Genomic DNA, 27778 nt, shown 5'->3' with positions numbered 1-27778 from the left:
ATTAATGGGATGATCCCCAGATATCAGGATAAATCTAAAGTCTAGTTTTATCTAATCAGAAAATTCCAGAATGAACCTGATTCTTGGAAAGGTACCAGAATGGATGAAGTCTTTAGTTACTTTCTAGATAGCACCTCTCATAACTAGAATTACTTTGGAATAGATCAAATATTAACAATTTTACTGAATACTTAGTATGTATAAGGCACTGTGAATATAGCAGTTAACAAAACAGACACGGTTTCTGTCCTCAGGGGGCTTATTAGACTGTAGCATGTAGTTTGTCCTATAATCAGTACAGTTTCTCTTGAGAGTGAAAGCCTACACAGAGGCATTCTCATCCTTAAATTCACAAAAGTGCTCTCTGAGATTAAAAACAGGACCCTATTCTCAAGTTGAGAGCAATATTCTGATATATTCCCTGGGCTATATACCTCTGGCCAAATTAAACTTGACTATTATGATAATGATTATGATTAAAATGTTATAGAAAAAGTTCCCTTAAAATACTTCTACTGGAAAATCTTATACTATACTGTCTTACCAGTAATTATTGTCAAATAGTGAAGAAGACAGAAAATATAAACTCCATAGGATAAAAACTGAATTGTTCCCTGTTCTATTCCCAATGCCTAGAACAATGATTTGAAGAAAGAATAGATAGATTTGATGAAAGAATGAGTAAAATATTTGAGTCATTAGAGCAACAGTTCTTTTTCCTTTTGAGAGTTTTGAATCTTTAAAATAGGATGGCAGATAGTAATATTTTCAGCACACAAACCAAATAGGTATATCAGCTAAATAAGTTGGTCCATATTTGTTGGGTCTCGTCTTTAAGTTAACTGCATTTTCCATTCAACCATAACTACAAAGGAACATTTCAGCTAAATTTATTCAATTTAAATAACTACATACAAAATAAACAAATTCAACAATCTTAATTTTAGGCATCCCCCCCCCCCCCCCTCCTCCTTTTCCCTCTTGTCAGCAGAGGGCACTAAAATAAGAACCTTATTGAAGTAATGACAAAAAGGTATTTGCTAGGCTGGTATGACAATGAAAATTCAAAATCTGTTTTCTAGACTAAACTAAGTTTTCACTAACAGAGTGTGCCATATTTTGATAAAACAAGACTCTGTGTGAGATGATAGGATTTAGACAACCACTATCCATGCAAAACAATTACTGTGAAATGCAGTAAGAAAGAACAGGACTTGAAGGAGTTTGAGCTAGTTTTAAGTGACTACCTTGCTTACTCAAATAGAAAAATAAAATACTTACTTGACATAAATATATTTTGTGTAAGTTCCACTCTTCTCCTAGAGCACATATCTTAATGTCACTATTTTCTCCATTCAAAAATAAGGTTTGATAAATATATTTGGATGTACTCTTTAATTTTTTCCTGTTAAAAGAAATGCAAATGTTACATATGTGTAAAACTGAGTGTTTTACTGATTTTGCATAAAACTCAAAATATTCTTTTGTTCAATTTCTATTAAATAGAGCCAAGTTATTCATTGTGTAAAAGGAAAGAGGGATATTATACATTCAAATTTGCATTAGTACGTAAGAAACTAATGATAGTAATAATCTCTAGGGTACTCTATTGCCAAGAGAGTTAATAGTGGCCAGCTAGATGGGATAGCACGTACAGGTAACCTTTCACTGTACACTCTTACAATATGTGTTTGTTGAACTAAGTGAATTACCTGTAGGTCAGCACGTGATTTTTGCTTATTTCCTCATTTAGAAAAGAGTACTATGGAGGATCTCAGTACAACTTCAATGCTACTGCTATGCAACTACAAAGTGCAGAACAAGAATAAAAATTTTACCTATCCAAGTAATTTTGAGAATAATTTATATCTAATCTTATTTTGGTATCAAACTATTCCTAAACTCGTTAAAAGCATTTTCACCCTCACTGGTCAAATGGTTTGCAGCCTTAGATCAAAGGTTTTCAAAACTTTGCTCAATGGAGAAACGTCTTAGGAGCCACCAGGGATAGCTGAGGAGTGAACTCTGAACATCCTCACTAACTTCAACTAGGGCAGCATCACATTTTGAGGATTTCTGCATAAAATTTCATTTAAAAGATAACTATATATACATGTGTGTATATATATGTGTGTGTATATATATGTGTGTATATACACACAACACACACACACACATATATATATATACACATATGTATAATTTTAATTTGATAATCATTGCTCAAGATGGTCCAATGAATAAGAAAAGCCCTAGGCAGAGGCCGATAAATACCTTTTTGTGTTCCTGGCCAATCCTGACAAGCTTTCTTAGTAGTTAAAAATTCTTAGTCTTTTTTTTTAATTAAAAATATTTTTAATGTTTATTTTTGAGAGAAAGAGAGAGAGAGAGAGACAGAGCACGAGCAGGGAAGGGGCACAGAGAGAGGGAGACACAGAATCCAAAGCAGGCTCCAGGCTCTGAGCTGTCAGCACAGAGCCCGATGTGGGGCTTGAACCGCGAGACCATGACCTGAGCGGAAGTTGGACACTTAACCAGCTGAGTCACCCAGGCACCCCAAAATTTTTAGTCTTTTTAAAAATGAAGTAACTGTTTCAGATGATGTCTTGAACCAATGTATTTGACATGTCTTCCCAACAGACAGTAAAAACAGCACATGCTTTGGTAGTAGAGGCTTGGGTTTGAGTCCCAGCTCCACCACAGCTCAGTTACTCCAGATGCAAAGAGAATATTAATAGTAAGCACTGTATTGGGTTACTATGAGAAACAAATGAGACAATATAGTTTCTAGTTCCTGATAGCACCATCCCCAGATTGCATTAAAAGTACAGAAAGGAATAAGCCCACAGTAGCAAAAAGGAAGCGTGGGTTTATCATCTGATAAGAGACCAGAATACATTCTGAAGGTCTAGGATGAAGGCTGAAGGCCATCTGCCCTTCAGAAGTGTGTGTGGGTTAGGAGAGATCTCAGGGGTAATAAAAGGCAGAAGTAAGGCACAAAGTGGGGAAATGTGTTCCTTTAATGGCCTCCTCCACAATGTATGAACACAGAGTACAGATAACCAGAGCACAGACAACTCAGGCATAAAGATTCCAATGCTCTTCTAGAAAGGAGAGAGAGGACAAATCTACCAGGAGAAGCTGAGACTTTAGTATAGGTGGTGGCACCCCACACAAAGCAATCCTTATTCTGACATTTGGGGAATCTGTAGCCTGTTAGCTCTTAACCCATTCACCCTGAATCATGGTCCCCAAACTATGTGTTAAAGCACCTAGAGCACCACACCAAACTCAGGGAAGTGTGTGGAATATTTTATATTTGAAGGAAACACAGCAAGATCTTTGAGATACCATGTTACCTACTACTATCATAGTCATACTAACTATGAGATATTTCTTTAGGACCAGAAGTACCATTTAAAAAACTACTGAGACTCTAAGGGTGCTGTGAACAAAAAAAATTTGGGAATTTCTGCTCTAAAATGAAGCATGCCCCACTCATATCCAATTTAGTAATCAGTCTTTCTACTTAAAGGGAAGGCTTAGTTTAATTTACTCAAAACACACACACACACGCACGCACGCACGCACGCACGCACGCACATGTTACTCATTCTAAATACCAAGGATCACCCAACATGAGGAGAATCTGGAGACCATTAAAAAGACAAACCCAGAGGAAATACATTAATTCAGGGAAAAGAGAACTTAAAACGCTCTAAAATTAGCACATCTAGATATAGATATCTGAGATTATTACATTTATAAAACAACAGGATACTATGATAAAGGAAACAAGAAAGAAAAGAGCTCTTCGAGATTAAAAACATGGTTGCTAAAATTAATAAGCCAAAAGAGAGGATACTGAGAAAGTTAAGGAAATTTCCTAGAACATAAAGCAAAAAAGACCTAGAAAGGACAAAAAGAAAAGAGAAAGAGGTACAATCCAAGAAATCCAAAATCTGGTTTAAGAGGAGTCCAAGAAAGAGAAAACAAAGATAACAGGAAAAAGGAAATTATGGAGAAATTAATGGAAGGAAATTTTTCCAAACTAGTCTCCAGATTGTAAGAATCAACCAAGTACTGAGGCCATTAAAAAACCCATACTTAAGCACATTCTAGTTAAATTCCAAAACACCGATGAAAAAATTCCAAAATTTCCAGAGGAAAAAAAAAGGCCACCTAAAAAGAGAGTTAGACCAGCATCATACTTCTCATCAACACTGTAGGCGAGAAAACAATGAAGTAATATCATAAAGGATATGAAGTTATTTTAGATTAGATTTCCATACTCAAAGGATGAATAAAGTTAGAGGCTAAATTTACATTCAGATAAGCACAAATTACCTCCTTTTGCATCCCTTCTGAGTAAAATACATGAGGATACAGTTCTCCAAAATGGGTGAGAAAGAAAAAGATACAAGCTACAGAAAACAGTAGATCCAATCCTAGAGATGGGATGAAAGTAAGCCCCAGGATAAGCACAGACCCAGAAAGCAATGGTTCCAGAATGGAACAGGAGGATGAAGGGACCCAAGAGGGGGGTCTTGGGTTTAGAGGAGGACACCATGCAAGCGTGTTTACAAAGATAGGAAAACGTGAATATATAATGAAGGGATATTATTCTTTTGTCAATGGTGGTGGGGGGCAGTTAGAAATTCTAGGAAAATTAAAAAGCAATACAAAAACAACAACAAACCAACTATCATAAAAAGATAAAAATGAAAACAGGGTCTGACTTTGAAAACTTGATGGAATGTAGAAAAAAGATTCCATTTAACTACAAGGTTAGAAAATTTCTCCAATAGAAAAACAAAGCGTTGTGACACTGGATCCAGGAAGTATGGTTTATAATCCTAGCACACTACTTGACTTTGTAGTGAACAATATTTACATAGTTATAATAACAAATACTGTTTACTAGGTTTCAAATTTTACAACCAAGGCACAGCAAACAACCAAGATCTGGTTGCAGAACAGCTGAGTTTCAACAGTCATGTTAATGTAAAAGTAAAATATGCAATTGTCAAAAGGTATGAATGAAATGGAAGGTGGGCTTGGTAGCCAAAACTTTTCATGGAGTAGCTGGTTGAGGTGGGAGAGTGCGCAGAACAACCTCAGGGAGCATAATTAGTGTCAACACACAAATTTCCAGGTCTTAGTATCTTTTTACACACTTCAACCACACTGGGCTGAATAGCCAGGCCTCTCCCACTGATATAAAACACACTAAATTCTGGATGTATTTTCTTTTCTTTTTAATTAATTTTTTAAAATTTATTTATTTTGAGAGAGAGAGAGAGAGACCGACCATGTGACCATGTTGACACAAGGGCCAGAGACAGAGAGAGGGAGAGAGAATCTCAAGCAGGTTCCACATTGTCAGCTCAGAGCCCAACTCAAAGCTCGAACCCTCAAACCGTGAGATCATGACCTGAGCTGAAATGAAGAGTTGGATGCTCAACCATCTAAGCACCCCTAAATTCTGCATGTATTTTCTAATAAAGGTTTGCTTTAAAGACTTTCCATTCTAGTCCACTCATGTAGTTCAGGGGTTGGCAAACCTTTTATGTAAAGGTCTGGACAGTAAATATTTTCAGCTTTGTGGGCCAGACAGACTCTAAGCAAATTTGTTGGCATCCCAGTGAGCAGCTGCCTGCTTACCAGCCTTAGCCTACCACATCTCAGCTTCTCTACCATCTAGTGGGCTACAGCCTTACCTCCTCCAATATCTGAATCTCACTCTGGGAAAGATGACTCTATTCAAAATTTGTTCCTTCCTTGGATGTTCTCAGTCTGAGAAGTGGTGAACTGCTCCCTCTATCTTCTATTCCTATACATTTTTAGAAATCTCTTTACCTTAGTAGTTTACCTTCAGTAATTAATTCCCCTTTCCTTGTTAATGGTTATATTACATTTTCCTTTTTCAAATTGCTGCATGATTTCTCTTTTGAATGGATCCTGATATATATATTTCAATGACATTAAATGCAAGTGGTCTAAATACTAATTAAAAGACAGAGATTATCCTAATGGATTAAAAAAGATGCTAGACCCAACTATATGCTTTCTACAAGATACCTATTTTAAATATAAAGATACAGGTAAAAAAGAAAACAATGGAAAAGATATACATTTTTTTTTTAATTTTTTTTTTCAACGTTTATTTATTTTTGGGACAGAGAGAGACAGAGCATGAACGGGGGAGGGGCAGAGAGAGAGGGAGACACAGAATCGGAAACAGGCTCCAGGCTCTGAGCCATCAGCCCAGAGCCTGATGCGGGGCTCGAACTCACGGACCGCGAGATCGTGACCTGGCTGAAGTCAGACGCTTAACCGACTGCGCCACCCAGGCGCCCCAAGATATACATTTTAAACACCCAGTAGTAGTGGAAAGTAGTAGTGGAAATATTACCAGGGATAAAGAGAGACATTTTGTAATGTTAAAGGAGGTCCATTTATCAAGGAGACATAATATTTACAGAGCACTTCAATACCAGGCACTGTGCATTATATGGACCCTAAAAGGCAAGTATTGGGGTGCCTGGGTGGCTCAGTTGGTTAAGCATCTGACTCTTGGTTTGGGCTCAGGTTATGATCTCATGGTTTGTGAGTTCAAGCTCCACCTCAGACTCTGTGCTGACAGCACTGAGCCTGCTTGGGATTCTCTCTCCCCCTCTCTCTGCCCCCCATCCCCCTCTTGCTCACACTCTCTAAATATGTAAACAAATAAACAAAAAATAAACAAACTTAAAAAAAAGGCAAGTATTAATTTCTCCATTTTACTTAAGAGGAAAAAAGGCTATTAAGCTCAGAATCTGAGCTCTTTATACTATAGTGACTCTCCAAAAAGGTAACTGAAGAATTTGACAGGGGTGGGGGTGGGTGGTGTTCATTTCTGTAAATAAACAACAAGCATTCATACATAAAACTCTATGAAAGATTTTTAGATAACACACTATTAACAGAGGCTATCCATGATACTTTCATTTCACAATAAATATGCTACATTTGTGTAGCAAAGTTTTTCAATCTTTTTTTTTGAAGTTTCATTTAAAATACTGCATTTATCCCACTGATCTTAAAAAAAAAAAAAAAAAAAAAGAGGCAATGGGGCGCCTGGGTGGCTCAGTCGGTTGAGCGGCCGACTTCGGCTCAGGTCATGATCTCAAGGTCCGTGAGTTCGAGCCCCGCGTCGGGCTCTGTGCTGACAGCTCAGAGCCTGGAGCCTGTTTCAGATTCTGTGTCTCCCTCTCTCTCTGACCCTCCCGCAGTCACACTCTGTCTCTCTCTCTCCCTCTAAAAAATAAAAAAAATAAAAAAATAAAAAAAAAAAAGGCAATCAGATTGCTTTATGTGGAAACGTATTCTATGCATAAACTACGTTCTAATTTTCTAATTCACAAGTAAACATCCTGTGTTTCAACTCTTTGAAAAAAGGTTAAGCAAGCTGCAGCAATGACTTACACATATCCACGGTCAACGTTCAAGTACTAGAGGATCTAACTTTGTTCCCAATAAGGAACAAATGTACACTGCTGATAAATTTCACCTTTACAGTTAAAGAGAACTCTCGTGTGTGTACTAACTTCCCGTTACACTGATGGACGTGCCCCTTAAGGTAACCGGATGCAAAACAACTTCTCCTGCCACCCACTCAGAGAGGAGGGCAAAGGTGTATTACGGAAGGCCAGCCAGCCTTTGGAGCCTAAGGTTTAATGAGGCGTGAGCTCTGTCTTGGCGTTTGCCAGTCTCATCTTGGGGCTGTAACACCACTCGGGCAGCGTCTGTGGTTTATAATCCAGAACACCAGGCGCCTCCCGAGGCGCTCCCCATCCGCCCCGCATCAGGCTGGCTCCCACGTTTCCCGGTCAAGGGCACGTCCGCTCCTCACCCGCTGGGGAGCGCCGCACCCCCAAGCGCACCCGGCGCCGGGCTTGTCCCCAGGCGGGGCCCTGGAGCTGCCCAACAGGTGCGGGCGCGTCCCTCCACGTACCTGCGCGGGGTGTTGAAGAGTCGCTGCTGCTCGTCCCCTTCCTCCTCATCCTCGTCTGTCTCGGAGTCGGGGTGACAGTAGCAGAAGGCCCCACTGCTCCTCTTGCGCTTGCGGCTGCCTGGGCAGTAATAGAAGCCGTGGCCCGCAGCGTCGCCGCCAGACTCCGGCCTGCGGGTCGAGCCCCCCGCCCCAGAACCCGGCTCCTGCTGGGCTCGGGCTCGCCCCGGGTGGCGTAGCACTCGGCTGCTCAGGGAGCCCATGGACCACGGCTCCCCAGGACTTCAGGGAGCGCACCTCAGGGAGCCTAGCGGAGGCGGTCTCCCGCCATGGCCCGGCCGCCGCCCGCCTCCACCCAGCCCAGGTGCCTACACGGCCACCTTCTCACGCGCAGCCCCAACCGTCGCAGCGGACGCTACCGCCTCCATCCTCCGCCCCGCCCGCCGCGTCCAGCCGCGCGGCGCGCCGGGACCGCAGAACCTCGCCCCCTCGCTATCGCAACAAAGCGCGGACCGGAAGGCGCGTGCGCGCGGCGAGCCTCCGGAAGGGGCGGGGGAAGGCGGGTGTGCGTGGTGGGTGGGGCCTGCGCTGAAAGGTAAAGGGGGTTGGAGCCGGGAAGCTTGTCGGCGCGTAGGCGGCTAGCGGCCTGCTCTCCGCTTGGGTGTCGCGCTACCAAGAGATTTGGGGCCAATCTGGATTTTAGCGTTACTTCACACACCCCTTTGTATTAGCCCGACCGGGAGTTCCAGCTCATTGATTGTTTCTGCAAAAGTTCCTTGAGTTCCGGATACCTAGTAGGCTCTGTGCTAAGTAGGGGTAAAAAAGATGGTGCTGTTTGGGCTCTTCCTTAGAGGAGCTCACCACTAGCTGGGATCACGCCTTGCGGGCATTTGGCAAGGCTTCCTCGGGGAGGAGGACCTACTATGTGGAGTTTCGTTAGGCCTTTGTGTTTCTTAAATATCGGCCTTCTGCCGCCCTAGACGGGTATGGCAAAGGTTCCCTGCACTTCCCAGCTTCCCTTCTAGCTGCAGTGAAACGTCTGAGTAGGGTCTGTACCAGTACTGGCAGGGCTTACAGTGCCTTCTGGAGGCCGGAGCAAAATTTACAGCTGTCTGCCTTGGACAGCCAGCTTTCACTCCCTGACACCATTCTGCTACTTTTTAAATAAAGTGTTTACAATGAATTACTCAGAGTAATACGGTAAACACCTATGGTCCCACCACACGTATGATAATTTAAAATTAAAATAGCTTTGGGGCGCCTGGATGGCTCGGTGGGTTAAGCGTCCGACTTCAGCTCAGGTTATGATCTCGCGGTCCGTGAGTTGGAGCCCGGCGTCAGGCTCTGTGCTGACAGCTCAGAGCCCGGAGCCTGTTTCAGATTCTGTGTCTCCTCTCTCTCTGCCCCTCCCCTGTTCATGCTCTGTCTCTCTCTGTCTCAAAAATAAATAAACGTTAAAAAAAAAAAATAAAATAGCTTTGATTCATTCTCTTCAATAGGACACTATAGATAGAAGCTCCCTGTCCATCTCTGTCTCTCCGTCCACTGTGGTGACCACTATCCTGAGAATAGTGTTTATCGTTTTCCCATGCATGTTCTTAAACATATACCCATAAGCACTGTATGTTCTTTAGCACATTTAGGCATGTAATTAAATGGAATCATATTGTACCTATCATTCTGCACCTTTCTTCTTTCTCAAAATTTTACTTTTAAGACTTATCCAGTTAATCTCCAGTTAATTTTCATTGCTCATTGTGTCACTAATCCACAATTTGTTTATCTTTTGAGGGAGTTAGATTGTTTCTACTTTAATGTTCTTATAGAGTAGCAATGAACACCCATGTACAAAGATTCACCAAATAGATTCCTAGAAGTAGATTTCCTGGGAACTTTCCACCTCTATTAGCTATTGCCAAGTGTTCTGGAATGATTAAACCAATTTATACTCTCATCAGCACCACATGTAGTTTGGGGACCTGAGTGGACTGGTGTCTGACTCATGCCTGAGAAATTTGAATCAGGAGAAGCTGGCTGAGGCAATCTGGGGGGGGGGGGGGGGGGCAGGAGGTGGGGGGAGCAGACAATGGTGGCAGCAAGGGGATCAGTCTTCATGCCTAGAATTTGTCAGCACAAGGGATGTGCGCGCACGTGTTTCCCATAGAGCAAGTGTGGGCCACCATAAGAGAGCCAGCATGGGATCATCTTAGATTCTGTCCCAGAGGCCTGGGTGGAAGGTCAAACTGACTTCAGCAAAGAACCTGAAAGTATTATCAGATTCCTAGGGGCTGAGAAAGGAATTGATAAATGCACCCAGGAGAATGTCCCTAAGATTCAGCTTTAAATATCTGCCGCTGGGGCGCCTGGGTGGCTCGGTCGGTTGAGCGTCGACTTCGGCTCAGGTCACAATCTCGCGGTCCGCAAGTTCGAGCCCCGCGTCGGGCTCTGGGCTGATGGCTCAGAGCCTGGAGCCTGCTTCCGATTCTGTGTCTCCCTCTCTCTCTGCCCCTCCCCCGTTCATGCTCTGTCTCTCTCTGTCTCAAAAAAAAAAAATAAAATAAACAAATATCTGCCGGTGTTTCACAGTACTGATTCTCTATCACCACAGCAAGAACCGTCGGGTAAGAACTTTCCTGCTCCCCTTTACTCTTTTGGCTAAGTTTGGGCTGTGGTGGAGGGATGGGTGTGGGGAAGGAAACCAAAGTGGAGAAAGAAGAGAAACCCACCATATTCCTTACTCCTGCTGGCAATAGTCCAGAGCTGAACAATAGGCCAGAACTGAAGAAGCCTCAATTATAAATCAAGTTTGGAATTTTGACTGGACATATTAATTACTAAAATGACCATAAGGGACTGCACAGTAGGACTTTTTAAAACCTAAGGGTGACCAGAAAAGTTCCAGCACTATCAGAATTTTCATCTAATGACAGGAGAAGTAGACTCATGAATAAATGTAAATAAACAATGGGACAGAAGAACAAAGTTGCCTCATAATTATATTCCAAAGTCATGCTTGTTCTTCACAACAAACAAACATTCCTCCAAGGTGGCTTTATCCTGCTTCCAGTCAACAAATGTTAATATCCAGTCACCATATGCAATTTGTTTTAAAAAATTTGGTTAAATCATATATAATTTAAAGCTAAAACTATTAAAATTTTGTAATGCTTCCAAAGCCAAATAAAGTTGGAGATTCTATACTCTTCTAGGTACATATCAAAGCAGCAGTACTATTTCCTGTAATTAATTGGAATGACTAAGTATTTGTACAAATAGCCTTCACCATTAGCTCAAGCACTCATAATGGGCAAGTAAAAACAAATTGAAAAAAAATCTTTGTATTTCATCTATCAAAATACAATAGATATTATAGAAGGAAAAAAGAAGGCAACTATTCTTTTTCTTAATTTTTTTAATGTTTATTTTTGAGGGAGAGACAGCGAGTGCAAGCTGGGGTGGGGCAGGGAGAGCGGAAGACACAGAATCCAAAGCAGACTCCAGGCTCTGAGCTGTCAGCACAGAGCCTGATGTGGGGCTTGAACTCACAAACCATGAAATCATGACCTGAGATAAAGTCAGATGCTTAACTGACTGAGCCACCCAGGTGCCCCAGAAGGCAAGTAGTCTTATTTAATACAAATGTTCCACTTATAAGAGAGAATCACTTATTTCCAGAGAATAAATTAAATACATTATTTTATATTATTAAGTAGTGTTTGGTATATGTAAACATTAGTTTTATAGCAGTGACTGCACATAAGATTAAATATGTTATTTTTTCTTAATGTTGTAGTTTCTTTTTAAAAAATGTTTATTTATTGGGGGGGGGGGGGAGATGGGCAGAGAGGGAGGGAGAGAATTCCAAGCAGGCCCCATACTCAGCTCAGAGCCCCATGCAGGGCTTGAATACATGAACCATTAAATCATGACCGAGCAGAAATCAAGTGTTGTAGTTTCTTTTTTTTTTTTTTTTTCAATATATGAAATTTATTGTCAAATTGGTTTCCATACAACACCCAGTGCTCATCCCAAAAGGTGCCCTCCTCAATACCCATCAGCTACCCTCCCCTCCCTCCCACCCCCCATCAACCCTCAGTTTGTTCTCAGTTTTTAAGGGTCTCTTATGCTTTGACTCTCTCCCACTCTAACCTCTTTTTTTTTTTTTTTTCCTTCCCTTCCCCCATGGGTTTCTGTTAAGTTTCTCAGGATCCACATAAGAGTGAAAACATATGGTATCTGTCTTTCTCTGTATGGCTTATTTCACTTAGCATCACACTCTCCAGTTCCATCCATGTTGCTACAAAGGACCATATTTCATTCTTTCTCATTGCCACATAGTACTCCATTGTGTATATAAACCACAATTTCTTTATCCATTCATCAGTTGATGGACATTTAGGCTCTTTCCATAATTTGGCTATTGTTGAGAGTGCTGCTATAAACACTGGGGTACAAGTGCCCCTATGCATCAGTACTCCTGTATCCCTTGGGTAAATTCCTAGCAGTGCTACTGCTGGGTCATAGGGTAGGTCTATTTTTAATTTTCTGAGGAACCTCCACACTGTTTTCCAGAGTGGCTGCACCAATTTGCATTCCCACCAACAGTGCAAGAGGGTTCCCATTTCTCCACATCCTCTCCAGCATCTATAGTCTCCTGATTTGTTCATTTTGGCCACTCTGACTGGCGTGAGGTGATATCTGAGTGTGGTTTTGATTTGTATTTCCCTGATGAGGAGTGACGTTGAGCATCTTTTCATGTGCCTGTTGGCCATCTGGATGTCTTCTTTAGGTTGTAGTTTCTAACAGAAACTGACTAACACAAGTTTTTTAAAGATATCTTCTTTCAGAGCCAGGGTGAAAAATCTCCGAAGTGGAAACGTCAATTAGAGAAAGAATATTTTAAAGACATTTTAAAGACACCATGTTTTATTAAAATTATTTTTCCACGTCATATATAAACTGAACCTTTGAATAAAATCAAGTACAACTTCAGAATAATTCTAGAGTTGAAAGGCACAGTGCAAGTGTAAATTACTACAAATCAACAAAATTGAAAAAATATTTAAAAAATTACTTTTAGCACAAAAAAAATCCTGTAAATAAAAGTAAATTCAGAACATTACACCATCATCAGTATAATACCTGGTTGGACACTTAGTTTTTTTCCATTCATCTTCCAGCTGGATTAAGACATTAACCATAATATTGTGGAATGTTCAGCATTTATGTTTGCTAACCAGACATATATGACCTGTATAACCACACTTAGAATTTAATTTGCTCAGACGAGTTGGTGATTTTGGTATACTTCAACCTGGAGAGAGTAAGTAATCTTAATATAAGATGTGAGAAAGGAAGTCTCCCATGCAAACTTTTGTAGAGATCAACTAACAGTATAGACAAAATCTAAACAAAGGAGATTAGTGGATGTTTTCAAAGTATGACCATGTAAAACAGCTAATCGGACTGATATTCTTAAGAACTACATGCTCACAATTTCAAATAAAGAAATTACTAGCCACTTTGAAAACAGAATTAGGGAAGCAAAGTGATTTTACAGCAGTCTTTGAGTCTTCTGCTTTAATAGTTTTTCACCAAAACCATGAAATAAATTTAATACATTCCAATCTGTGAAACACAAACAAGGAAGAAATCTGTTAAAACCATGGAGTACATTTTTATTTCTAATTTAAAATCTCCTTTCAAGTTGTGTAAGCTTTGAAATGCAAGTACAGCTTTAAAGCATCATAATGAGTAATTATAGATGAATAATAATACAGTCTATACCCTAAGGAGCATCTGTAGGCGTTTAATTGGAAATAAGCATTCTGAGATAATACTAATAGCAGTGTGGAAAAATGAAGTGAAAAAAAAATTCAAAGTGTTGGGAATCCTCCTATCCTTCCTGGATTTTATTTTAATCGTCTCCTCCACAGAGAATGAGCAGTACTTTCCTGTAGTCTCCAGATGTGTCACCCTGGGGGCAAGGGAAGCAAAGGAACAATCTGATGAGCGGGTTTTCAAAAGGAATACACAGCTCAGAATCAACCATGTTAACTTTTTCAGTCTTCTCTGGCTTTTTCTCAGAGAGGTATTTTTTATTTTATTTTTTTTTAATTTTTATTTATTTTTATTTTTATTAAAAAAAATTTTTTTTTCAACGTTTATTTATTTTTGGGACAGAGAGAGACAGAGCACGAACGGGGGAGGGGCAGAGAGAGAGGGAGACACAGAATCGGAAACAGGCTCCAGGCTCTGAGCCATCAGCCCAGAGCCTGACGCGGGGCTCAAACTCACGGACCGTGAGATCGTGATCTGGCTGAAGTCGGACGCTTAACCGACTGCGCCACCCAGGCGCCCAGAGAGGTATTTAAAAAAAAAAAAAAACACTTGTTATTTTTTTATTGCAAAAGTAATACCTGTTCGATATAGGAAATAAAGACATAAAAGAACATAAAAACCCTAATTCCACCATCTAGAGATATTCTTAGTATTTTGGTGTGTGCAATATCCTTCCAGACCTTTTTCTATGTGTATGGATTCCTATGTGAGGGGGTATAGTATTCTGTATTCTGCTTTTTTACATAATAGAGATTATTTCCCTATTTTAATTTATTAAATGTTCTTCTACAACATCATTCTTTAATGGTTAAATAGTATTCCGTTTTATATAGGTAAAATAATTTGCTTACCCTCCCCCACTGTTAGATATTTCTATCTTTTCTAATTTTTCACTATTATAAATACTGTTATAATAAGCAATTGCAGTTAAATTTTTGTGCATTTTCTTGATGATTTACTCAGGATAGATTTTCATAAAATGAGAATTACCAGATTAATGATGGTGCCTTTTCTTAAAGAACATTTTTTTTAATGTTTATTTTTGAGAGAGAGAGAGAGAGAGAGAGAGAGAAAGAGAGAGAGAGAGAGAGAGAGAGAGAGATGGAGACAGAATGCAAGTGGGGAAGGGGCAGAGAGAGAGGGAGACACAGAATCCGAAGCAGGCTCCAAGCTCTGTCATATCAGCACAGAGCCCGATGTGGAGCTCAAACCCAGGAACCACAAGATCACGACCTGAGCCAAAGCCGCCGGGTACTCAACTGACTGAGCCACCCAGGTGCCCCCATGATTGTGCATTTTCTTAAGCCTTTTGGTACATGTTGCAAAACAGCCTTCCAGAAAGGTGCTATAATTTCTACATATAATGTTTTATGGTCTAATTATTAGATCAATTTTTGTTTGTGCTTCATGAGCACTAGAAAAGAGGGAATCTCTGTCTATTGGATTCAAAGTTTAATATGTATCTCTTAAATTAAATCTTAATATATCTTTCTTTATGTTTTGTCTCATCAACCTGCCAAAGAATAAGGATGTGTTAAATTCTATCTGGCATATTTTTCCATCAATGTCTTCTTTTGGAGCTTCAAATTTCTTATTTATAGATTTGAATGCAACACTTATTTGGCACTTAAAAGTTTCATGACTTAATCTTTGTTGTGAATAGTTGCCTTTATTAATATAAAGTGATCAGTTTTTTCCTATTTAATGTGTTTTCTCCTTAAATTCTTTTTCCTTATAGCATAATCCCTTTTTCCTTATAGCATAATGTTCTTTTCCCTGGCCTCTTTTTTACAGCTGCTTACATGTCACTGTATTCTAGTTGTTCCTTATAAGTATAACTTACATTTTTCTTACTTTTGTCATTTTTGCTTTCTTAAAAAAAGATTTACTTTTGAAAGAGAGAGAGCGCGCGAGCAGGGGAGGGGCACAGAGAGAGGGAGACAGAGAATCCCAAGCAGACTCCCCACGGTCAGCCTGAAGCCCCCAATATGGGGTTCGAACTGTGAGATCATGACCTGAGCCGAAGTGAGACACTTAACCGACTGAGACACCCAGGCGCCCCTGGATGTGAATCATTTCTTGTCATTCTCATGCCCAGTTAGGACTCCGGGAAGTCTGCTGCCAGGTAAACAAAGGCAGAAATCCAGGGTAACTAACAGGCTTTCCCACTGTAGATCTTAGCTGGCCCTGGGTAGGGTTCTGGATGACTGACTTTGTTGCTTATCTTCCACTGTAAGCAGGCAGGCAAGGAAATGACACTTTTAAAAGTATTCATTACAATATACTCTTTCTCTGTCCGGGGTCAACATAATTACTATATTTAGAAGGCAAACATTTCCAGCTTCTAACCTGGCAGAGATTTAAACATCTGTGTGAAAGGAAAGAAACTGGAAATTCCTGAATTAGAGTAAGATCTTTAAAAGTGGTGCTATCTGCCAGGGAACAGATAAGAAGTGTCTGAATACCTAGGTCAGAACCCCATTTCTTTTCTCAGAGCTTTCCCCTGGGCCAAGGCCGGGCTCTCATGACCTACCTTGATGAAGGAATACAGAGACTTCCCATAAAGCCTCTTGAAGTTTTCCCGGATGTCCATCATATCAATCTCTGCTCGAGAAACCATAACTCTGATAAGGGTGTCATCATCGGTGCCCAAGCCCTAAGGAAGAAAACAAGATCCATGCTGGTTCTCAGTGCTCTTCTTTAGCCTATCAAGGCAAGCCTATGCATGGCTCTCCTGATGACGTCTTTTGCACCAGAAAGCCTGTAGAAGCCTGTGGAATACTGTTCCTCACCATGGTGTTCAGGGCTTTCCACAACCTACCTTTCCAACACTCTGTGTTCTGACCAGAGGAGACTACTCTCTGCCATTCGAGACACGTACTCTGCTGTTCTCAGACTGCCTGCCTCACCTGCAATGATTCCTCCCCACTGAACGTCATCCTTCCTTCCCCAGCCTTACCATCCTTCCTACCAGATGAAATCCTCCAACGTAAAACTCCCTTTATCTATTTTTTTAACGTTTACTTGCTTACTTTTGAGAGAGCGAGGGCCTGCACAAGTGGGGAAGAGGCCGAGAGATACACACAGAATGTGACACAGGCTCCAGGCTCTGAAGTGTCAGTGTAGAGCCCAATGCAGCACTTGAACTCACAAAACTGTGAGATCATACCTGAGCCGAAGCCGGACGCTCAGCTGACTGAGATACCCAGGTGCCCCTGTAAAATTTCCTTTAAGGTCCTGCTGAAATATATCAACTTCTTTAAATATTCTTATCTGATCTTCACCCCCTAAACAAATACTGGAAGATACTCTTCTTTCTGTGTTCCTATATATTTGGATCCTCAACTACTGTCTTATATTCTATTTTGTTCTTACTGGTATTTTGCACACATGTGTCTTCCCCTTCCTACCTCCCAATCTCTCCTGTACCTCTCACGGTTCCCAGCCAGCAGTCTCTGCACAGAGTATGATGCATGGTTAGGGGCTTGGGCTCTGAAGCCAAACTGCCAATATTTGCATCCTTGCTCCATTACTTCCTCACTGAGGACCTTGGACAAACTGCACATCCTCCCTATGTCTCAGTTTTCTCATCTGTAAAATGGGGGTTAATAATAGGACTTTCCCCTTAGAGCTGTTGTAGGGATAAAATTAATCCATATGTATACAGCATTAGGAATGGTGATCACATGTTATAAGTACTCAATAAGTATTACCTAGTATTATCATTAGCAGGCACTCGGTGAAGTATTTGATGAGTTGAACTGAGTATCTCAAGCTGATTTTGGTTAATTTGTATGGGAAACAGAAGTAAACATGAAGGTGGACATAAGACATGTTGGAGTCATTCAGATGCTAAAAATGAGCCATTTACCTTCATAGATTTATAAAGCCTTTCAGCAAAATATGCAGATTTGTTCCTCATGCACTTTACTGTTAAGAGATAAAAAAAAAAGAAATAAAAAAATTATAAAAGCTATGAGAAAAAAGTGACAATTGTTCCCTCTGTTTCTACAAGGTATGAAGTAGTATTCTCTTGATTGCTTTGTCAGAAGAATTTTAGCCAATGTCTATGTTTTATGAACATAGACCATGGAGAAATAATTAATAAAGGCAATTAAAGCAAAAGGCAGCATATAGTTTCAAAATGATTACTATGTCTACCATATGAAACAGTTATTAGTTCTAACCATCCATAGACTTACAAGAGGCAGCTAATACAGGATTAACTCTCCAGTATATTCAGATATAAAGGCACAGAGGATATAAAATATATAAAGCTACATAATATAATAATGATCAGATCATATATAATACTTCTTGTCTAAAATTCTGCGTCCCATTATGAGGGACTGAAACTTTTTTTAAAATCCCTGAAAACACCTATATCCCCATGACAACAAACTAGTAAGGAGAAAAGTCGGTAAACATTTGTTTCTCTACTTCCCACCCTCTACCAACTTACCTATGGCCAGCAGAGCATCTTCAAAGCTACCAGATGTTTCAGATTTAATACTCTGCTCAATATCCTTCTGTGATATCCTTTTGTATTCATCAAACACTACAAACAATAACAAAATGGAATTATAAATAATAAAAAGAATAGAGGAAACTGAAATTTATGGAGAGAATGAGCATTCTAGAGATCACTGCTTATTTAAAAAAATTTTTTTTAACATTTATTCATATTTGAGAGACAGAGACAGAGTGTGAGTGGGGGAGAGGCAGAGGAAAAGGGAGACACAGAATCCAAAGCAGGCCCCAGGCTCTGAGGTGTCATGACAGAGCCTGATGTGGGGCTGGCACTCATGGACCGGGAGATCATGACCTGAGCTGAAGTTGGACATTCAACTGACTGAGCCACCCAGGTGCCCCCATTTTTTTTTTACAAGTATTTTTTAAAATTTTAATTTAATTTAATTTTATAATTTATATCCAAGTTAGTTAGCATATAGTGCAACAATGATTTCAGGAATAGATTCCTTAATGCCCCTTACCCTTTTAGCCCATCCCCCTTCCCATAACTCCTCCAGTAACCCTCTGTTTGTTCTCCATATTTAAGAATCTCTTATGTTTTTGCCCCCCTCCCTGTTTGCTTCCCTTCCCTTATGTTCATCTGTTTTGTATCTTAAAGTGTTCATGAGTGAAGTCATATGACATTTGTCTTTCTCTGACTAATTTCACTTAGCATAATACCCTCCAGTTCCATCCACGTAGTTGCAAATGGCCAGATTTCATTCTTTTTGATTGCCGAGTAATACTTCATTGTATATGTATACCACATCTTCTTTATCCATCCATCCATCAATGGACATTTGAGACACCCCCATTTTTTATTTTAATTAAAAAAATTTTTTTAATGTTTGTTTTTGAGAGAGACAGAACACAAGTGGGGGATGGGCAGAAAGAGAGGGAGACACAGAATCTGAAGCAGGCTGCAGGTTCTGAGCTGTCAGCACAGAGCCTGACGTGGGGCTCAAACCCACAAACCGTGGGATCATGACCTGAGCCAAAGCCAGATGCTTAAGCGACTGAACCACACAGGTGCCCCGAAAAAAAATTTTTTCTTAACGTTTATTCATTTTTGAGAGACAGAGACAGAGTGTGAGACAGAGTGAGACACAGAATCCAAAGCAGTCACTATTTATTCTTTGGCATACCTCAGGAAGAAAGTAATTAGCAGTGTCAGTGAGAACCCAGGAGGCACAGGCAAGTGGAATGGGTGCGAGGGGAGGATGAAGGAATGTTGTGACTCTCAGAGGAGATCAGGTGAGTCCTTTCCCTTATTTGGGACCCTGTTTTCTCACACATAAAATGAACATACCATCTAGAGAGATGTGCTTTCTTTTCTCATTGTTCTCTTAATGAGCAGAACATGTCTTTTTGTAATTCTGGCCTTGGCAATCACCTGTGTGTTCCTTTTGGCTTAAAACTAGAGTAAGTCAACCCTTTGAATACTGAGTCACATTTGACACAAATGGTTGCCTCTTTTAATAGACTGTAACATAATTAGTTTTTCTTTCACTTTTTGCCAAGTATTTTCAAATGCGATGAACCTATTTTCCTCTCGCTGTCTCCTTCTGGAGCCTTCTTAGAGTGGATATCTGTTTTTTCTTCTTAACATTGCTCTCTTTGGGGTATTGCCCCAGGCCCCATCAGTGTGATTTTCACAGGGCTGTCAACCCACAGACACCCCTGCCCCCCAAAATACACCATAAGCTCTACCAAATCAGTGGGCAGTTCATCGGACCACAGCCAGTCTTACCCTCCTGGGGATTTTTTTAATTTAATTAATTAATTGACTAATTAATTTTTAAAGAGAGAGAAAAAGATAGAGTCTTAAGTAGGCTCCACATCCAGCATGGAGTGGGATGTGGGGCTCGATCTCACAACCATGAGATCATGGCCTAAGCTGAAATCAAGAGTCTGATGCCTGACTGAGCCACCCAGGCTTTCCCCCTCCTGGGGGTTTTATAAATGAGCAGATAATGGGAATGGCCAAAAGCACTGAGTCAGCTTTAACCTCAGAGAACAGAAGAATTAACTGGGGAACCTGGGAAACGTCCTGGATGTCACTTTCAGGGATTCTAAATCAGCCAGTCTGAAGTAGGGGTTCAAGAACCAGCATTTTCAACGAAGACCAGACTGAGAAACTCTGCCTTACAAGTAAAATATGTGACTCCCTTCCACTGTGATCCCCAGAACTGCCTTGATTTCTGTTCTTCCTGGAATTGTTCAGCTCTTCCTTCGATTCTATGAGCCACCAGTTTTTTCCATTTCCCTCTTGTCCCATTCTGTATTATTTCTTCTTCTTACTTAAGTTGGAGTCAGTGTCTATTGCTTGGAATCAAAAGATCTCATTGACACATTTTCAAAGTCCCAGTTTTCTCCACTGTAAAATGGGGGAAATAATGGCTGCTCCAATGGGATATTGCAACAAACAATGCTTATCATATGCTTAGCACTGCACTGGGAAGATAATTAATAAAACCCTAGTTATTTGAATCCTCACTATTATTGTTTGTTGCTAAGAAAATTATGAAGTTTTCTTTATCCAAATAGTGCTTAGATTTTCTTCCAGTCGTTTACAAGCAGATATTTTTTTTTTTCAACGTTTTTATTCATTTTTGGGACAGAGAGAGACAGAGCATGAACGGGGGAGGGGCAGAGAGAGAGGGAGACACAGAATCGGAAACAGGCTCCAGGCTCTGAGCCATCAGCCCAAAGCCTGACGCGGGGCTCGAACTCACGGACCGCGAGATTGTGACCTGGCTGAAGTCGGACGCCTAACCGACTGCGCCACCCAGGCGCCCCCAAGCAGATATTTTATAACTTCCTGACAATTGTGCTGAGAAGTGAAAATTGTTACAAAGGTATTTGCATGGTCTTTAGCAGACCTGCAGTTCTTGGGAAATACCACCAGGTGGAGATTTATGTAATTAGTAATCTGGCAAGGGGAAGAAATTAGGAGCTGAGTCAGAAGTCGGTGCATCTGATGGTAGCCCGTGACATTTATTAATAGGTGTAATTACCTATTTTTAAGCACTGTGGAATATCTGAAATCACTGCAACTTCCAAATGTGTTGTAATTTTCAATTACTTTATGTTTTCAATTTAGCGAACTCATCCTCAAATTTCCCATAGGTTTTGTAAATTGTGTGTGATTATACAGCACGTTGGGTTTATAAAATTGTACTGCAACATAAAGACCTAAAGAGCTTATATAAAAGATGAAATATCCTATTTAATCCTTATTGCTGTTTACAAGAAAATAAACCTGACGACAAATGTTCCACAATTTTTTTCCCAAAGAAGTTTAAAAGCACATTACAAAGACTAGCATTACCAGAAGCAAATTAAAAACATTACACATAGGAAATAAAATGTGAAACTATCCACTATTATGCCACATACTCCCTAAAGAAATCATTTCTATTAGCTTTACAACTTGGATATTAAATAGGAATAAATATCAACCAACAATTCTACTTCATTACTCACTGATGTACTGAAGATTTTTTCTTATGTAAGTAAACTTAAATGGGGCAGGTGCCTGGGTGGCTCAGTCCGTTTAGTGTCCGACTCATGATCTCGGCTCAGATCATGATCTTGCAGTTCGTGAGTTCGAGCACTCATAGTGCAGAGCCTTCTTGGAGTTCTCTCTCCCCCTCTCTCTGCTCCTACCCCACTCATTCTCTCTCTCTCTCTCAAAATAAATAAGTAAACTTAAAAAAAATTTTTTTAAATTAAATGGGGCTGCTTTAGAAAAAGGACTGACCGCGAACGTTGGTTTCCTACAAACAGGAATGCCAAACCCCTATGAATACATTGTATATCCACTAATTATTCATCATTAATATTTCAGAAATTGGCTCTCATGCACACTGTTGCACTCCTACATTTCCAAGGTAAGAGATCTAAGACAGTTCAGTGCAATCAGTTCTTTGCACCAAGTAAAGGGGAAAAGGTTCTAGATTAATTATGGACAATATAGTTTTCACTGTCTTTCAAACAGTTTCTTTGGAAGATGAGGCAAGTGCCTTACCATGCAACAGATGATTGCGGTTCCGGGAACAGAGAACAGTTAGAAATTTCACCTCATCTGTCCCCCATTTCTTCTCTCCAGCCTCATACAGGTCCTGAAGCCAAACAAAGCACAAGTTTAAAACATCACAGAGAAGGTGCCAGGAAATATATAAATATTTCCAGAACTTCAAAGAGCTGAGCTGGCTGCGTTTTATTTTGTTGGTGATGAGGGTGGAAGTGGTGTTGGTGAGTGGCAAACAATGACTCGAGACTTTTCCTTAGGTATATGACTAATAGGACCTTTTACTATCTCCTTGAGAGGGCAAGCACCAGCAGCAGCTCCTTATATACAGACTACATGGTTCTATCATCAGAGCTGAAAGGAATGCCCTAGACTAGGCTTACCATACAGAAGTCACTAACCATATGTGACTACTTACATTTTCATTCATGAAAATTTACAAGTCAACTCCTCAGTCAGACTAGCCACATTTCAGGTGCTCTGTGGCCATTTGTGGCTACTCTGGCTGAGGAGCTGACTTTTAAATTTCACTTAATTTTAGTTAATTAAAATTAGCCAGTGGACACCCATACGAGACAGTGCCAATGTAGAACATTTTCAGCATCGCAGAAAATTCTACTGGACAACACTACTGTAGAATGATCTGTGATTTGCCGAAGGCTACACAAGGTGTCACAGTAGAACCAGGACCCCATTAGCAATTGTTTATATTCCAAACAGGTAGGACTATGAGAATTTGACTCTGGCCACTTTAACTATATTACTGATAAATCAAAACTACTATTCATATTACCTCACTGCTATTTTATTTTATTTTTTTAATTTTTTTTTCAACGTTTATTTATTTTTGGGACAGAGAGAGACAGAGCATGAACGGGGGAGGGGCAGAGAGAGAGGGAGACACAGAATCGGAAACAGGCTCCAGGCTCTGAGCCATCAGCCCAGAGCCCGACGCGGGGCTCGAACTCACGGACCGCGAGATCGTGACCTGGCTGAAGTCGGACGCTTAACCGACTGCGCCACCCAGGCGCCCCATTACCTCACTGCTATTTTAAAAAAACAACAGGAAAATAGCAACTGTTGGCGAGGATGTCGAGAAACTGGAACCCTGTGCACTGTTGATGAGAACGTAGAATAACGCAGCCTCTACAGAAAACAGTATGGCTATGCTTCAAGAAATTAAAAATGGAATTACCATATGATCCAACAATACTACTTCTGAGTATATAGCCAAAAGAATGGAAAGCAGATCTTACAGAAATATCTGTATATCCATATTCACAGAGCATTGTTCACAACAGCCAAAAGTTAGAAGCAACTCAACTGTCCATCGACAGATGAATGGATAAACAAAATGTGGGCTATACAAACATTGGAATATGATCCAGCCTTAAAAAGGAAGGAAATTCTGGCACATGCTACAACCTGGATGAACCCTGAGGACATTATGCTAAGTGAAATAAGCCAGTTACACAAACACAAGTACTGTGCGATTACCTTGTATGAGGTGTCTAGTCAAACTCATAGAAACAGAAAGCCAGAGAGTGGTTGTCACTGGCTGGGAGGAGGGGGAAATGAGGAGTTGTTTAATGGTACAGAGTTTCAGTTTTGCAAGGTGAGAAAGCTCTGGAGATTGTTTGCACAGGAATATGCACATAGTTAACATTACTGAACTTAAAAATGGGTAAGATGGGGCGCCTGGGTGGCGCAGTCGGTTAAGCGTCCGACTTCAGCCAGGTCACGATCTCGCGGTCCGTGAGTTCGAGCCCCGCGTCAGGCTCTGGGCTGATGGCTCAGAGCCTGGAGCCTGTTTCCGATTCTGTGTCTCCCTCTCTCTCTGCCCCTCCCCCGTTCATGCTCTGTCTCTCTCTGTCCCAAAAATAAATAAACGTTGAAAAAAAAAATTAAAAAAAAAATGGGTAAGATGGCAAATTTTATGTTATGTGTGTTTTATTTTAAAAATGTTTTTGGAGCACCTGGGTGGCTCAGTCCGTTAAGTGTCTGACTTCGGCTCAGGTCGTGATCTCACAGCTCGTGGGTTCAAGCCCTCCGTCGGACTCTGTGCTGACAGCTCAGAGCCTGGAGCCTGCTTCAGATTCTGTGTCTCCCTCTCTCTCTGCCTCTCCCTGCTCACACTCTTGTCTCTCTCTCTCTCAAAAATAAACATTTATTAAAAATTTTTTTATATTTTTTTAATTTAAAACCCTACTGTTTATAAATCAGCAGCTGGCTTGTTAAGTTTCTCAAAATGCCCTTAACTGACACATTTTTGTCACTCATTGGGCTTCCCTCCATCTACTCATCTATTCTTTCACTTCTTTGTCTAATTTCCTCACTGCTTTAGAGTCAATTCACAGAACCATGGAATTTTAAAGCTCAGAGGGCACGAAGAGTTCATCTAAGTAATAAAGTAATAAGCTTTAAAATTCAGATTTTCCTGTTTCGTCTAAGATCACTTCTTGTCGGCTCATCTAGCTCCTTTATCTTTTCTTGCCCTTCATCTGGCTCCGTTTTCATCTCTGTTCTTTTCTCACTACCTTTTTATTTAGCTCTTGTTTCATTGAAACCTGTTTTTCTCTTGTGTATTTTAGGGTCCAAAGCCATGTGAAATCTGCCTCTTCCTGACAGTGTGGCCCTGTTTGCCTCCCTTGCTGCTTCTGTTTGTTCACAGGCCACATAGTGTCTGAGCTGAGGGTTTGCTGACTGTCACGCTTTTTCATTTTTAAGTGATGAGCAGTCTATCCAGATCTGTTCTTTTCCTCCAGAACAAGGTGAGGGGATTCTTCTCGGAGCTCCTCACTTTTTATATGGATGGAGTTCCAGCAGGAGCACCAGTTGCTAGTCCACGGAGGGCTGCTGAGACACAGGAGTTCCCTGAGGAATTTCTTCCTGTTCGCACAAAGCCACTGTGCTTTGAGGTTGGGGGCATTGGCCTCTTTTCTGTGGCAGAAATGTCCTTCCTGCATCCTTGGCCCAGGTTTGCTGCCCATCTGGCATTTTAATGGCCCTCCTCCATAGTTTCCAGTGTTGATGCAGATTTTCCCTTTTTTAGATTTGCTGGTTTGTTTTTCAGGAGAAGAGAACCAAAATGTGTCATCCAGCCAAAGCTCTGAAGGGCATTTTTACTGTAGTTTAAACACTTTTTTATGTTTATTTTTGAGAGAGAAAGAGAGACCAAGCCCAAGCAGGGGAGGGGCAGAGAGAGAGGGAGACACAGAATCTGAAGCAGGCTCCAGGCTCTGAGCTGTCAGCACAGAGCCTGACGTGGGGCTCAAACTCACGAATCTTGAGATCACCATCTGAGCCGAAGCCGGACACTTGACTGACTGAGCCACCCAGGCGCCCCTAGGGTAGTTTTAATATATCATGAGTTTCTTTTTATTTTTTTTTTTTAATTTTTTTTTCAACGTTTTTATTTATTTTTGGGACAGAGAGAGACAGAGCATGAACGGGGGAGGGGCAGAGAGAGAGGAGACACAGAATCGGAAACAGGCTCCAGGCTCTGAGCCACCAGCCCAGAGCCCGACGCGGGGCTCGAACTCACGGACCGCGAGATCGTGACCTGGCTGAAGTCGGACGCTTAACCGACTGCGCCACCCAGGCGCCACTTTAATTTTTTTTAACGCTTATTTATTTTTGAGACAGAGAGAGACAGAGCATGAACGGGGGAGGGTCAGAGAAAGAGGGAGACACAGAATCTGAAACAGGCTCCGGGCTCCGAGCTGTCAGCACAGAGCCCGATGCGGGGCTCAAACTCACGGACCGCGAGATCGTGACCTGAGCTGAAGTCGGCTGCCCAACCGACTGAGCCACCCAGGCGCCCCATGAGTTTCTTTTTTTTTTTTTTTTTTAAATTTTTTTTTTCAACGTTTATTTATTTTTGGGACAGAGAGAGACAGAGCATGAACGGGGGAGGGGCAGAGAGAGAGGGAGACACAGAATCGGAAACAGGCTCCAGGCTCTGAGCCATCAGCCCAGAGCCCGACGCGGGGCTCGAACTCCCGGACCGCGAGATCGTGACCTGGCTGAAGTCGGACGCTTAACCGACTGCGCCACCCAGGCGCCCCATGAGTTTCTTTTTAAAGTAGGAATTTTGAGCACTCCCTATGATGTCCTTCAGTGCCAGTTTCATCCCAAGAACAGATGAAATTGGACTCGTTGGATAACAGCCTTTTTAAATTTTAAGATTTCTACCTTTTGTAAGTTACCATGACCTGATTCCACCTGCCCTGATCATTCTTCTCATCTCAAACTCATTTACTTTCCTCAAAATCCAGCTATAATACCTAGTGGTTGCAACCACTCCCCCTGCTGCTGATACAAGCCACAGCAAAGGCTGACAAGGTTTTCCTACTGTCTTATCCTACAAGAGCTGAAATATCAGTGGGCATTGGTCTTAAATTCCTCACCTCTTGGCAAAGGATCCAGAAAACCTACTCTGAGTTCTACTTCCTCCGTCCAACTTTCCCAGCCCAAACTTGGTAGGAAACCCCTTTCAGCTGATCACTTCCAAGAGGCTCCTTGAAGTGCCCTCAAAACAGTTGATTGAACTGCATTTGTTTAAAAAACTCAGACAGACCTGGATTCAAGGAGCCCAATTCTACCAGCTATGAGATCTCGGACAAATTTATTTATTTATTTATTTATTTATTTATTTATTTATCATTTACCGTAGTTAGGAATGATTTTTTTGGATAAGTTATTTAAATCTCCACATCAGTTTCTTAATCTCTAAAGCAGAAGTAAAAATATCTTCTTCACAGATGTGTTGTGAGGAAAAAGCGCAAAGCAGTTCATGCAATGCCTGGCATCTAAGAAACGCACCAACAATTGACAGTGGCTATAATGTCTCAGGAATAAATTGCTTGCTAACTCTTCATTTAGTTTGAGATACACCTGTGCTACGGAGGCTCCTTCCAACATACCCAAAGATGTTGTCTTTGAGGTAGCTGAAATTCATGTAAGCAACCAGGAGTTCAGCGTTTTCAATACCTTCTCCCTCCTCAAAGCTTTTGTTTTAGAGGCAATTTCCTATTTCTCTAGTATGGGATGGGCCTCCCTGCATCCTCAGAACTCTTATGACACACACACCCCTCTCCCTCTTGGTGAAAGCAACGGGTTCTTTCCTGCAGAATCCATAGTGGTTCATACCTTGCATAATGAATGGGAACAGTTCTTCCCCATGGTTGTATAATGGTTGAGAGTACAGGATCTAGATCCAAATTGCCTAGGTTAAAATCCCAGTTCTGCCATGTATTATCTGTGAACTTGAGCAAGGAACTGGACTTCTGTAAGCCTCAATTTTCTTGTCCATATAATGGGGATAGCAATACTTGGTTCACAGGGTTACTGCAAGGATTCAATGACATACTTTGTATCAAGAGCTCAACAGTGTTTGG

At 41.1% G+C, this 27778-nt stretch overlaps 2 protein-coding genes across 3 annotated transcripts in view; both read right to left on the bottom strand.

Annotated features, from left to right (window-relative positions):
• Window positions 1-8527, bottom strand: part of GMCL1 (germ cell-less 1, spermatogenesis associated) — a 37900-nt gene extending 29373 nt beyond the window's left edge. Inside the window, exons 1-2 of the mRNA XM_045446351.1 lie at window positions 7997-8527; window positions 1282-1405 (exon numbers count right to left, since the gene is read on the bottom strand). Of these exons, the coding sequence (XP_045302307.1) occupies window positions 1282-1405; window positions 7997-8256 (384 nt within the window). The 5' untranslated portion in view covers window positions 8257-8527. The remainder of the gene's footprint in view (window positions 1-1281; window positions 1406-7996) is intronic.
• A 4370-nt stretch (window positions 8528-12897) lies between these two features.
• The window catches only part of ANXA4 (annexin A4), a 163990-nt gene continuing 149109 nt past the window's right edge, over window positions 12898-27778 (bottom strand). For both annotated transcript variants that reach the window (XM_045446349.1, XM_045446348.1), the window contains 5 exons: window positions 22377-22470; window positions 18297-18392; window positions 17706-17764; window positions 16368-16490; window positions 12898-13970 (listed from right to left, as the gene is read on the bottom strand). In XM_045446349.1, the coding sequence (XP_045302305.1) occupies window positions 13911-13970; window positions 16368-16490; window positions 17706-17764; window positions 18297-18392; window positions 22377-22470 (432 nt within the window). In that variant the 3' untranslated portion in view covers window positions 12898-13910. The remainder of the gene's footprint in view (window positions 13971-16367; window positions 16491-17705; window positions 17765-18296; window positions 18393-22376; window positions 22471-27778) is intronic.

Source organism: Leopardus geoffroyi, chromosome A3, assembly GCF_018350155.1.
Source record: "Leopardus geoffroyi isolate Oge1 chromosome A3, O.geoffroyi_Oge1_pat1.0, whole genome shotgun sequence".
Taxonomy (NCBI): domain Eukaryota; kingdom Metazoa; phylum Chordata; class Mammalia; order Carnivora; family Felidae; genus Leopardus; species Leopardus geoffroyi.
The sequence above is the reverse complement of the archived record's forward strand: the minus strand, read 5'-3'. Positions and strand labels throughout refer to the sequence as shown.